This window comes from Brachyistius frenatus, unplaced genomic scaffold, assembly GCF_029030835.1.
Source record: "Brachyistius frenatus isolate BFR_SWC_R1_liver_20210118 unplaced genomic scaffold, ASM2903083v1 Contig_1, whole genome shotgun sequence".
Lineage (NCBI taxonomy): Eukaryota > Metazoa > Chordata > Actinopteri > Embiotocidae > Brachyistius > Brachyistius frenatus.
The window spans coordinates 8,874,246-8,888,096 of record NW_027210600.1 but is presented as its reverse complement, the minus strand read 5'-3'; the positions used below and the strand labels follow the sequence as shown (position 1 = coordinate 8,888,096).

General features: G+C 42.7%; 1 protein-coding gene across 2 annotated transcripts in view; it reads right to left on the bottom strand.

Annotated features, from left to right (window-relative positions):
• grm5b (glutamate receptor, metabotropic 5b) overlaps positions 1 to 11,729 on the bottom strand; it is a 62,663-nt gene extending 50,934 nt beyond the window's left edge. Inside the window, exons 1-4 of one of the 2 annotated variants that reach the window (XM_069688977.1) lie at positions 11,612 to 11,729; positions 4,554 to 4,941; positions 3,404 to 3,841; positions 3,090 to 3,204 (exon numbers count right to left, since the gene is read on the bottom strand). In XM_069688977.1, the coding sequence (XP_069545078.1) occupies positions 3,090 to 3,204; positions 3,404 to 3,841; positions 4,554 to 4,709 (709 nt within the window). In that variant the 5' untranslated portion in view covers positions 4,710 to 4,941; positions 11,612 to 11,729. Of the gene's footprint in view, positions 1 to 3,089; positions 3,205 to 3,403; positions 3,842 to 4,553; positions 4,942 to 9,349; positions 9,518 to 11,611 lie in introns of those variants that run through there. The other variant, XM_069688986.1, reaches the window with a different exon arrangement.
• Positions 11,730 to 13,851: the final 2,122 nt, after the last annotated feature.

The following is a 13,851-nucleotide window of genomic DNA, read 5'->3' as shown; positions in this document are numbered from 1 at the left end:
TTCTCAGTGGAAGTTTGTTGTGAAAAAGTGGTTGCCATCTTTTTGGGAATGGACATTAACGTATTCACAAAGAACGCTCACATTCAACTTGACTTAAAGAGAGTCCCTGTTACTGTGTATTTGGGGTTGTAAGAAATTACTCAATCCCCCAGAAACAGCACTGAGCTTTGCATCAATTTTAACGTTGCAATTACAACGGTTAAGAAATACTCTCTCGCCCTAAGATACGTCTCTGTGTCACACGACCACTGTAAAAGAAACGCTTATGAAATCCACACATTACATCATATTTAGGCCTGTATGATATATCCTCCCAGTGACACTGGCAATATTCCCCACTCCTATTATAGTAGTTCATTACTTTTGTGTAATTACTCTGCTGATATTGCATGTATTATTCAGTCTCTTGCACATCAGTTTGCTTCCTCTTTTGCCTCCAGATGCAAAATGTTAATGCAGAGACTTAATGAGACTCTATACCCCCCACACCCACACCCACACCCACACACACACACACACACACACACACACACACACACACACACACGCACACACCTCTCTTTGAATCTGCAGCTCCTGTATGCTCTCTTATCTCTGCCAAGCACTTCACATCCATGCGCGCACACATGCACACAAACGCAAACCGTGTTCTGTTGTTTTTTAGCATCATGATCATTGGTTCCTCCATTCTCTCTTCATCTCTTGTTCCTCATCCTCACTTTTTCTACCTCCTTTTTTTTCTCAATACGCCCTTCATTACTCTCTCTCTCTCTCTCTCTCTCTCTCTCTCTCTCTCTCTCTCTCTCTCTACCTCTTTCTTTCTCTCATCTCTGTGCCACCCTCCCTCTCTTGTTCTTGGTGTCCAAGAGGGATTTTGTTTGAGAAGGCAGTTACCGACCTTGAAGACCAGTGCCAAGGTCAAACCCGCCCGCCTGAATTTGTACAAAGACCAACACTTTCCTGACAAACACACACATTTGCACACATAGCGACAAACACTCTGAAACACAAATTCTGATACACGTGCATGCTCCCTGTCTTGTTGCTAAGATTACATGGCAAGCTCTCTCTTTCTCTCTCTCTCTCTCTCTCTCTCTCTCTCTCTCTCACTCACGCACGCCCGCACACACACTCATATGGACAAAAGACAAATGTTATTTCTGACACCAAATTATAATAAACAGTCAGGGTGATTTGTCTGTAACTCTTCATTTACATAAACAAATTCAGACAGATTTATAAATGTGTCTTGTCATCAGTGAATAAATCCCATTTAATTTTAATTTGGGAGAATTAAGGCCAATAACAATATCATTTCAAAAGGTTTAGCATCCACACACCCCCCCCCCTCCCTCCCCCCCAAAAAATAAAAAAATCCTTGTGACGGGGGAGGCGGGGGTCGCTAAGCTACTTGTCGGGGGAGGGGGCTCTGGGCTGGACTGCTAGCTTGACTAGCAGCAGAGTTGCCAACATTGGCATGCTTCCTTTTTCAGTAGATACAGGTACGGCGACATCCTGGTCTGGTACTGCAGCAGCTCGAGGTCGAGGTTTGTCCATTGACAGCTTAACTTTTAGGCTTTTATTGCACGTTTTTTTACAGTCACGTGATGAGTGTAGTTCATCCGCCCTTCATGAAACACAGGTTGGCGGAGCAGCCCGCCATGCCAATACAAACTGGATGGTTACATATACAGAGTTGGACACCAGCTGCTGCATCACATGAAATGTTTTGCCTCATTATAAACTCTATACACTCTCCCTCCTCCTTCAATGCATTCTCAATACACAGCACCAAACAAACATTCACGTGTGTACAAACCCAGTATCCACGTATAATATAATATGACTTACTTCACACACACCCTTTACACCTCAGTTTAAATGCTGTTGTAATGCCCCCAGGCAGAGCCAGAGGCCAGGATCAATGGTCCTCAATCGTGTGTGTGTGTGTGTGTGTGTGTGTGTGTGTGTGTGTGTGTGTGTGTGTGTGTGTGTGTGTGTGTGTGTGTGTGTGTGTGTGTGTGTGTGTGTGTGTGTGTGTGTGTGTGTGTGTGTGTGTGTGTGTGTGTGTGTGTGTGTGTGTGTGTGTGTGTGTGTGTGTGTGTGTGTGTGTGTGTGTGTGTGTGTGTGTGTGTGTGTGTGTGTGTGTGTGTGTGTGTGTGTGTGTTCTTATCACTCGTTATCCAACACTTTCTGGTTCAACAACCCTTTTCTCTGTGGACACACAGACACAGACACAGTTGCTGCATTGTCTTCCAGTTCAGGTTGCTGTCAGACTATCTGCAACGTCTCCCACGGTAACCCAAGTGACTCAACTCACTACTAACTCCAGCATGAGGGTGAATGAATGAGTAATACCTATTGAAACATGTTTTCTTTCCCTCCAGACATTATTCTCTCTGTCTCTAATGCACGGACCTCCTCTGTGTCTGCCTGTGTTTCTGCCTTGTCGTTTTTTTATTGAGGATTTAGACATTTATTTTGAGAAGTACTTTGAAATCAGTGCTACCTGACATTCAAATATTATTTTGCTCTCTGGCATCACTATGTTCTGGTGACCCTATTGCTCCCGCTTTCATCCAGCCATTAACCGCTGATCTACTCCCCTAATTTCGGATACTACCGCTCCATCAGCTTCTTGGCATATACCTAGCTTCAACCCGGAGACAGTAATTCCATTTTTCTCACATTTCCGTTTATAAGCAGAAAACTCATCTCTTTAAAAAACACTTCTGTCTCCATCTCTGCTGCAGTGCTGCTACATCGATCTTTCTTGTCCTTGCACTGATAAAATACTCCTGTCTTGTTTGAAAGGAAGCATTTCTGCTATTTCTCCTGGGCTCGGATTTCTCAAAGATTTCCCTATCTTGAGGCGTCACACATTTCTTCACAATTAAGACATTTGAGGGCAATCAAGGTCCTTCTGCTTGGACATTCTTGCATTTAAAAGACATTCAGTTAAATACATGTAATGAAGAGCCGAGAACGCAGTATGATGAGGCAGACAACGAAAAAGACAAGAGCCTGTGTGTGCAAATCTGGGCATGGAAGAGGAGTTTAAAAGTTAGACAGTGTGTGAGTGATTGTACCTTCAGTGTGTATAGCAGACACGTAGCTCCAGTTGTATCTCTTGACAATGTCCACCATAGCTCTTGCCTGCTGGGCATCTGAAGGCACCACCCGCATAAAGTATTTATAAAGGCTCTAAAACAGAGCAAACAAAATGAATGGCAAGCAGTTATTCATCCAGAACATTCAATTAGGTGGATGATGGATAATTTAGCATATTTCAGTTACATTAAAGTAGCACTAATAGATTTTCTCTATAATTGGTTCTCTTAATATTTATGTGCCTGCATCTGTACAGCTTCAATAAAATTTGTCTTCAGGTAAATAGATTCACCTTATCGCTGAGGTCCATACTGGTGGCAGAGTAGGCAATCTGTGGTATGTTGAATAGTTGGAGCAGGTTCTGGACCTGGATGGCCACTGAGCTCGAGCCTGGTCCAATCAAACCCACGATGGGTTTCTTTCCCCGCATTGGAGTGGCGGAGGGGTCTGCACACTTGATCGTCGGTCCCCCGCCTCCTCCACCTCCCCAAGGGCCTCCTCCACCCCACTCCTCAGCATCATCAGAGGACACCAGCGAATCTCGGATGAACTCGATGCTCTGCTCGAGAGCCACAGCCGAGTGCCAACACGAGTCCCGGATCTCACAGCCCAGGCTGATGTTGGGAAGGATGTGCTGGTCGGAGTTAATGCGGTCCAGTGTGTACATCATGGCCTCCACCCTCTGGATGCCATACTGCTCTCGCACCGCCCCGCACTTGCGCTCATGTACCTGAGCAGACAGGGTGGAGGAAGAAATTAAAGCAAGTCAAACTGAACTGACATTCAGTGTCGTCGTCATCCACAATTATTCAGACCCTATATTTTATACATAGTTTTAGCAAATTGGATGAACACATTTTTAAGGAGATATTTCTTACTCTTTGCAATTATCTATAATGACATGGAAAAATTAAATGTCAGTGGGTGACCACTGGTTTCTGGGGGAGCTAATGGTGCTTGAATGTTCATGGACCCACAGAGGTACCATTTTACAAATTGAATGTGTTCTTTGGGTCTTAATAAGCAGAGTAACATTATGAGTCACGGATCAATAGATGGTCAAAAATTATAACAACATTTTTTTCTGTCCATGACTAATTTCTGCAACATTTTCTTTTGATCTTTTTAACTTTTGATCAAATGGGGTGGCTGTGGCTCAGATGGTACAATTGCCCACTAATCATAAGATTGGCGGTTCAATACCCGGTGAATACCTTGCACAGAAGCTTCGTCATCATTGGTGTGTGAGTGCGTGTGTGGTGGTTGAACTGGAAACACTGTGAAAGCGCTTTTGGACAGCTAAGGTAAAAGGCGCTTTATAAGTACGGACCATTTACCATTTGTCAAATCCTGACAGGATTACAGTTGAAGTCACAAAAGCTGACCTATAATTCTATAAAACTCAACCCAGGTTGCGGACAGACACAAAAACACAAATTTACCTTGTCAGCAGGAGGCTGATGATGGACAGAGAACAACGCTCCAATGATGATGTCACCAGGAATGTGTGCTACAACTCGCCGTTCGTTGGAGTGGGCTGAGTCAGCGTGATCGGGTACCACCCAAATGGACAGAACTAGCAGCAGCCAAAGAATCATCTTGGTCCGTGAAGGTAACAAAGGAGATGTCAGACTGGTTGTGTAGAGCCGTCACAGGAAACTACTTGCTCGAGGAACACTGTCCCTGGCCATGGCAGGAGCTGGTGGTGCAGAGGAGTTTCGGAAAATTGATGATTTCAGTATATTCCTTTCTTCTGAAGGATCTTTCTTTCCTTTGGATTTCAAGGTAGGACCATCACTGCAACAGCTGAGACAGGTGCAGCAGTGCAACCTGGGAAATTCAAAAGAATATCTGATGTAAGTCTCATTGGCTGAAATAGCTCTAGACTCCCCCAATTATGAGGCAGAGTTGGTCTCCACAGTGACAGACAGACATATTCACATAAACCTGTGTGCAGAAAAGACTTTGTTAGAATTTGAGCATTTTAGCTGGTGCTGGATTTCACAAGAACACCAACCACACAGGCTTATCTAATAGCTTAATCTCTTTATTTTCAAATTACTAACGATAATGGGCCTCATGTGTATTCAGATGAACCGACATGTTGGCAGATCACATCCACTTTTGGTTAAATAAAATCAGATTAAAATTAAATCCAAACACATGATACAAATGAAGGTCAGTGACTTTTCTCAAAAACCCAAATCCACTGACATCATGTTTTTGTCAGCTGCTCTTTAGAAAGTGGGGGAAATTATCGATTAAAGCCTGAGCTCCTTTGTGGATGTAAACCGAGCAAATGAAAACAATATATTAACCAATGCATTGGCTGTTATTGGTACCAAAATAATGAGCAGCCACATTTTGCTCTTAACGAAGCTTAATGTGCTGACTAGAGTACTGGCTGTAGACCGGGACTCTTCATATCTGAACCGAGTGGCCAAGCTTTCCTGCTTTGCCCTGTTCTTCTTGAGGAGTAGGTTTAAATAACTGTCACTGAGCATAGTCACCATGGTCACCACTGTGTCAACATGAGATCAGTAACACAAGTGCAACATCGTATCACACCTCACAGCCGCTGTGAGTAATTGTTGCCTGACAAATTATATACAGCACTCACTTGTAAAGCGATGACACCAACAAGTTCACATAAAACCACTAGCGCTCCCATTTTTCTTTCTAATGCCGTTTCGTTTTGGTCCTCGAAGATTAACTCCACTGTTGAAAAGCCGTGATGAGAACAAAAGAAAATTCATCAGCATACCATAAGTCAATCCTCAAGTGTCTGCCCCTCGACTCTAACCAAATTAAAACGTATGGGTATGTTATATCTAATTTTCCCACTGCTTTCATGGTCTTACTATAATAGTGCATTTCGGGTGTTTTTCTGTAAGCTGTGCCTCCTTGCATCATCACAATTTAAATTGTTTTCAAGACTTAGCAGAGACTGCTATACATCCTTTGGCAAAAAACTGTACGTGCATTCTTCTGTTCGAGGAAAGAAGGTAGACTAAAAGCGTCTAGTTATTATAAATAATAGAATGGTTCCCTTTAATGAAGTGCAAACAGGGGCGATGCAACAGAAGAAATCCTTTGCAAAATGTGGGCAAGTGGATGATTCAAACGGTGACACAGGCTACAAAAGATACAAAAGATCCACCAAGTGTCCTGTGTTTAACAGTCAGCTGAATAGGGGGGACATCAGCTTCATCCCCGAGTAAACTTTCACGTAGCCATTCCTCTGCATTAATGGGCAAGTCTTATAATTTGCTTGATGTTGGAGCTGTACAAATACTTTTACTTCACACTGCAATGGAGCCATTTAATTGACCATAAACAGCAGGGGAGCTGGGACGGTTCAAACAGCAGAGGATGGCATCCACTGATTATGCAAAACAAGATCAAGGTCGTGACAGGGATGTTGGTGGTTAGCTGAGTCGTGGAAGGGGAAAGATAGGGATGGGATAGAGAGAAATAAAGGGGGAGTCAAGTGAAATATGAAAATAAAGGATGAAAGGGGCACAGAGAAAAGAAAGAAAGCACAGGCTGTTAGATGAAAAGACATGGAGGGAAAGGTGGAGGGGGAGGGGGGCAGAGGAAGACAGAGAAGGAGATAAGAAAAGAAACAGATGAGGCCGGCAAGAGCGATAAAAAAAAGGCATCAAAGGACAGAGAGTCTCACTGAATGTAATTAATGTGACAGTGTCAGGACGGCAACAGAGCTAACTGCTGCGTCAATACCGAACAACTAGAAATTCTGACTCCTGTTATCCGCTGGCACATTAGTTTAACGATTCAAACATCATTTTAACTCTTCTCACTAAAAATTGAACTGCCAATTACATCCACAGACACATTTTCCACTCCCCAAAATTGTTTCACCACATGTTTTATCTCTCCCTCCAAGAAGCCGGTGTTTCATTTGCAATGCACACTCTGTCACATACAAGCTGTGTCTCGCTGACATGCTCCCCCTCTGTGTCGCTTCCTTGTTGCGGAGGCCTAACGGTAGCTGAAAGGAAAAGAAAAGAAAATCCTCATTCCCTAAACAAACATCCAACACACGCCATTAGGCATTTATATCTTTAGTTCTATCTAAACCACGCACAAGGGCATTATAAAAACCTTCCCTATCAACAGACAAACAGACACTCAACTCAGGCAGAAACAAACATCCTCTCTTACTTTAAATCAGTAAATTTCACTTTTACTTACAAACTGCTTTATGCGTTGAGAAAGCAATTAATTTACTGCACATTAAACAGGGACTTAACAATTACACTCGATTTAGAAGCATCCTCTGTACACAAATACATCTATTTTCGCGACCTTTTTCCATATATTGCACAAACACTTGTGCTTGTCATTATTAATGGAGCTGGAGGTGGCGCCTGAACTTTTCAAAATAGATTGCAGTTGCTCTTTTCATCAACTGACCAGTTTGTCTTGGACTGCAGTAACTCCACTGACTGCACATATTAACTGGTTAAATGAGTGGCGAAGGAAGAATCCCAAGAAAAATCTACATCAGTGAGCTGACTTGCACTGATTCACAGCACACATGTTCATACACATACACATATAAATATAATGGAAAAAGCACGGACGCCTTGTACACCATTCACAAATGAATGCAATCGCCCACATCAATTCAAAAGTGAGGAGGACTGTTCTTTTATCACCCTCCTAATGTGTGTACTTCTCTCATGTGCCAGCATATCAGCATAAGAGTCTTAACAAGTACAAGATATACACATCTCTAGATAATGGAGTATTTCCGTGTCTTTCTGTGAGTATATGGTATAATGTCTTCCGGTCATAGTTGAATCCTCAAGGGCATGAATATTCAAGGGGAAACACACTAACAATTAATGACATCAAAGGGCTCCTCAAATTATTTGCTAGTAAATAAAATGGGTCATACTGCCTTTTTTTGTTGTTGTTGTTGCCATTCAGGAAAGGTTTTTGTTGAGTGGGTTTGTGACAATGTGTCTCCATCTTGTTCCCAAGTGGACAGACACTATTTTTTGCACCAGCCCCAGGAAACAACATGATCGAGCATGTTTTCGAGATGATGACATCCAACACACACGTTCAGATTTGTACCTTCATTTTTGTGTGCGTGTGTGTTGCTTTATAACGGTTTGCTACAGCCCGTTACAATTTTCTCAGTCCATCTAGTTACTGTAAACAAGTTAGTACATAAATAACATAGTGAATGACCTTTTCAAGCGTCATAAAATACTGTCTGAATCCAACGATAGTAATCAAGCCAATACCTACAACAGATAGCCAAGAAGTAGGTCGGTGTAAGCCTGCGGTTGGGTACTGATGACTATAGGCTCCCCGTGATAGTGTTACACCCCATGTGATGCACGGATATTCATTGTCATCAGGGAGTGCTAACACAATAACGACTTTACCTGCTGCAGCGACATCACACAAGGTGTGACAGCAGCCTTTCATAACTCCCTTCAAACATGCTGTGACCTTAAATCACTTATCCTGCAACGTTGTCACAGGGACTTGCAGCCAGCACTGGTTGCGTTCTATCAGCGACCTCATTGTACTTTACTTTTTTTTTTTGTTGTTGTTGTTGTTTTTTTTGTTAATCTAATGTGGTTTCAGTCCCAATCCTACAACATCCATTTAAAGTCATCAATTTACTGATGTGGCAATTTGCAAGCCTCTAATTAATCCCTGATGTACAGCGTCTGGTCAAACTGCCTCTCTCCAAGGAGAAATTAAATAAATAAATAAATAAATAAAAAACACCAGAGACGGCAACAATGACTGGCGCAGCGCTGCATCCGTCAACCGCAAAAGGAGAGAAATCATTTGCACCGAACCAAACGCACACGATTTATCCAGAGCGGACGATCACGAGATGACAGAGACAACGTCTGAAATGAACACGGCTACAGCATGCGCCGATGAACAACGGCTTCGCTGATCCTTTTCTGTCTTATTGACATGACGGTATCTCCAATAACATCAGCGCAACCGGCTGCTTCCTATAAACTAGATGACGGCATGTCACCTTATAACATAATTCAAGGAGAACGAGCCCAGATGTTCACTGGAAGTAAGTCCCTTCGGGAATATTGCAAGAACAGTAAAGTGCGACAAAAATCCCCCTGAGCAGAATGCAGAGTGGGGGAGACGGAATAAATCTCCAATGAAGGGATTAAGGTGGTCTTTCATTCACGGTTCATTTCTGCGAAACAGTACGCCTTACCTTATGGGGGACCTGTGTGTGTCTCGGACGTCGCGGGAGTTAATTATGGTGCAAGTTGCTGCCGAGCAGAAACGCCACCGCCGACGGCGTGTAGTCCAATGTCAAACACCCCAAAGCTGCCTCTGATCGCTGTGCAGCTTCCTCCGTTTTCCAGTCACGCACACCTGAAGCCTCTCTCCAAACACCTCTCTGCTTCATCCACCCCTTTTCCTCCCCTCAGCCCCTTTCTCTCTTCGTTGCCCATCTCCTGCTCTCCATCTTTATACATGTATGCAGCATTTGTCTCTACTTTCCCCTTCTTTCCAATTTCCTTCCAATCTACCCCGACTCCTCTCCCTTTCCATCCCGTCACTGCTCCATTATGATTAAGACAATGTGCCTGTGGGTCATTCAGTTTTTGTTGTTGTTGTTGTTGTTGTTGTTGTTTTTGGAGCATTTCCTGCACCTCATTCATCTCGCCTTATCCTCCTATACCTACTTTATGTGATGACAAAAAAAATTTAAACACACTTGAAAAACCTTGCTGGAAGAATCTAAAAGCAGCCAGACAGGAGTCTGAACCTAATGGACAACAGGTTTATTGTGTGTCCAGTCGGCTCGCCTTTCCTTTAGCCTGGCCTATTTCTGAGTTTGATATCATAAACGATGGAGCAACGAAGTTTATCTGTAAAGGTTGTTTTTTTTTGTTATAAATAATAAATCCATGCGTGTTAAATTGATTCGCTTCGTTTACATGCTACACTGCTGGTTGCACATTTATCAACGAGCATAAAGAGGCTCCCTGTGCAGAAGTTAGACGCTACTGCGCACAACGCAATAATTTCGGTGAAGTGTGTTTCTCCCTTTCCTCTGACCTAAAACGTCTCACCTTCAGTTTCTCGCCAACTAGGCTACGTAACCCCTTTACAGGGTCCGAGCGTGATTCACCCAATGAGAGCAGGCGACGTCACGCTATTTCCTGTTGTCGATTCAAATATCTAAATAGCCCGGGAGAGTCACTTGTTGATATGACCAATGTTAGGTATGTATCACCAAAGCTGTTGTACGCGATTTAAGCGGACAATACTAAGTCCCACCAGCAGAGGGACTAACAGAGCGAAACAACATACACAGCGAACAAAACACTGTGGTGGTCAAGATGTATTGATTTGTGTGTCCAGCCTCTAACTTTCTGTCTTCTCTCTGTCTCACACGCACTCTTCGTCCGATGTCCCCTGGTGTCCATCTCTCTTTCTGTCCTTCTATTCTCTTACCTCCTGCACTCTCAGGTGCCTGTAAATTCCCTTTTTAAAAAAAAATATATCAGAAACAGATGCAAATCCCACAAATTGAAAACACACTGTATTAGTAGTCCTTAACATGTAGGTTGAAGGTGGACGATCTGCACCTCTTCCCTCTCTCTGATCAAATAAACATCAGAGGTGACACTGTGGGCTGGGATAACGATGCACTGGAGGAGGTCGATAACATTCATTTTAAGTTTCATAGCGGTCACAGGAGTAAAGAGCCATTAACCTATACAGTCTCGCCTGGGTGGCGCCCACTCAAAAGAGTCACTGAGATCCAATCAATAAAGATAAAAAAAAAATCAATACAAATCTAATGAAAACATCATGCTGCACTGAGAACGTCTCCAGCCATGTAACAGGGGCAGTGACTGCGACTACCAGCAACGATGGGGTATTTTATTTTAGGTCTTGCAAGAAAAATGACTGGATTCTGTATTATTAATTGTATTTTGTTATTTAGCTTAATTTAAATCAAGTGCGTAATTCTTTTCATTTGATCTTAAAAAAAAAATGCAGCCTGTATAATGATAGGGTATTATTTCATAGGATACACTTGTCAACCGTACAGTTACACTCAAAACATGTTGAATCTTATGAAAACCTCTCTTTCCATCTTTTTTGGGCTTCTCTCAACCCTGGGGACAATGGAAATGTGACTTATAGCAGCAGATGCAAATGGAGATTAAAATAAATAATAATAACGTGCTATTAGGTCCTAATTATCTCCTTGTTTCTCATCAGAGTAAGGTGTTAAAAATGTTTTTGGTTGGTTGGTTTACACCCTTAAATGGGCTTTTAAGACGCAACGGGGTTATCCGCGGAAGTGTCTTACTTTGAGACGCATGCTTATACACGAGCTCCAGTGGCTTTGGAAAAATAAATGCATGAGAAATTTGAAATCCGATCATGTCAGTGCATGAATTCCCCTCCCAGAATGCAAAAGAATTGAAGTTGGAGTCACACGGGAGCCTACCTTTGCTTGCAGGACAGGTGACTGCTACTAGAGAAGCACAGCATCCCTCACGCGTCCATCAGGGCATCATGCTCGCGGTGGTTAATCCACTTTTTCACTATGGCAACAAATGAACACCCCCTCTCTCCCCTCTCTCTCTCTCTCTCTCTCTCTCTGCCGCGCCACACGCTCCAATGAGAAGGCTCTGTTCGCGTCACAGGTCATCCACCCTCTCTATCTCTCTCTGTCTGTTTCTCTCTCCCTCTCTCTCTCTCTACATCACACCTAGCCCCAAGATACCATCTGGAGATAGAAACTGATAGAGAGAAGCCTGGGAAGGATGAGGGATCCAGGTGGGGGGACAGGGAGTTGGGAGTATGGGATAGAAGCGGGTTTAGAGCTTGGCGATGACAAGGCTTGGATTAATTTGCCAGCCAAACGCATTTGGGATTAGTAGACCATAAAAAGAGCATAGACATACATAAGTATACACACACACACACACACACACACACACACACACACACACACACACACACACACACACACACACACACACACACACACATTCACACGATGATTTCCATACACACACATACAGGCTGGACGCAGCTGACGCAGTGATAGCCTTACTAACCCTGACCTCTATCTCTCGCAGCCTCTTCAATTTTCGGAGATTATTTTGACAGAAGCACATGGGTTGACAAGCAAACATAAGCGTTCACATGGACACATAAACAGACTCAGGCACTCACACAATGTTATAAATGATATGTGTGTGAGCACGTGTGATAGTCTGTGTTTCTTTTAGAGACAACGTTGTATATTCCACTTTTTAGGTCTTCAAGGGCCACAAACAACAAAACTGAATCACCAAAGAGCAATGTGGACAACCGACCCTGGGCCCGACATTCTCAAGGGCGCCAGAGAGACCCCAGGCCGAGTTTGTGGCAATTCATTTTTTATTTTCAATAAACTGGTCAGTATAAACCTTGTAATATAATGTCATTCCACTACTTGAAGAATGCCAATCCTATAGCTATATATATGTATACAATACAAAATAAAACTGAGTACATCCCCATGTAAAGTCACTAAAATGGTAAATCTTCCAAAACTGCATAATCTTTTTTTGATTTTTCTTTGATTTTTTTCCCCAATCTTTATGCTTATGTAGAGTCATAAATAATCAGGTTAGAAAGACTACATTTAAAACATGCGCCCCAAAAGACAACCTCAGTGCAACAAAACTGAGATCACCTTGAGACCATTGCAACTAATGCTAGATGATGAGAAACTGCCTGAACATGCAAGAAGCCTGATTGTGAGACTTCATAGGTTAGGTTAGGTTAGGTTAGGTTAGGTTAGGTTAGGTTAGGTTAGGTTAGGTTAGGTTAGGTTAGGTTAGGTTAGGTTAGGTTAGGTTAGGTTAGGTTAGGTTAGGTAGTTACTTTATTAATCCCCGAGGGGAATTTTTTTTTTCGCTACAGCAGCATACAGAAGCAGTAAGATAATAAATAGTTATAGTGGCAGCAATGGAGGAAAGGCAACAATCACGCAACCAATAAGAGAAGGTGAAGTAGCTGTCCTTGAAAAATGACACACAATACGCACTCTTGTATTAATATACAGATGGTTAGTGCTTCTGATTATGAAAAGGGCATTGTATGAAGTTAACCTTCATGTACGGTCGCAAAGAGAAAACCTTTGTTCGCAAAGTGGTGCAAACTGGGACATTAAGCTTTGCCAAAGAACATGAAAAGAAGGCTAAAGAATATTGATGCAACAATCTTTGGCCAGATGAAACCTGCATAAATTAGTTTGGATCTGATGAGGTCCAGGAATTGTCAGCCATGAAAAAGGGAGGTGGTGGGCACTGATTGAGTGCAAAAGGAGTAAATTAAATTCATTCATGGTTCTCTGAGTGCACATTTGTATGCCCAAAAACTGAATGAAAATGAAATCACGACTATCGGTTTCAAGAAGCTTGTCAGGAGAAAGCTTTTTTCCAAATGACATTGATCCCAAACCCACCGCAACAATCACACAACCAGAGTTTTTAAAGACAAAAAAAAAAAAAAGGCAAACAGTTTTACTTGATCCCAGTTGAAGCCCTTTGGAGTATTTTAAAGTGAAAGACAGAACAACGTAGCCCCTACAGGAAAGAGAAGCCAGAAAGAATCGTCTGTGAAAAATGGCAGAACATCTCTCCACAGATTTGTGCGAGGCTGGTATCATGCATGCCCAGGAGGATCGAATCT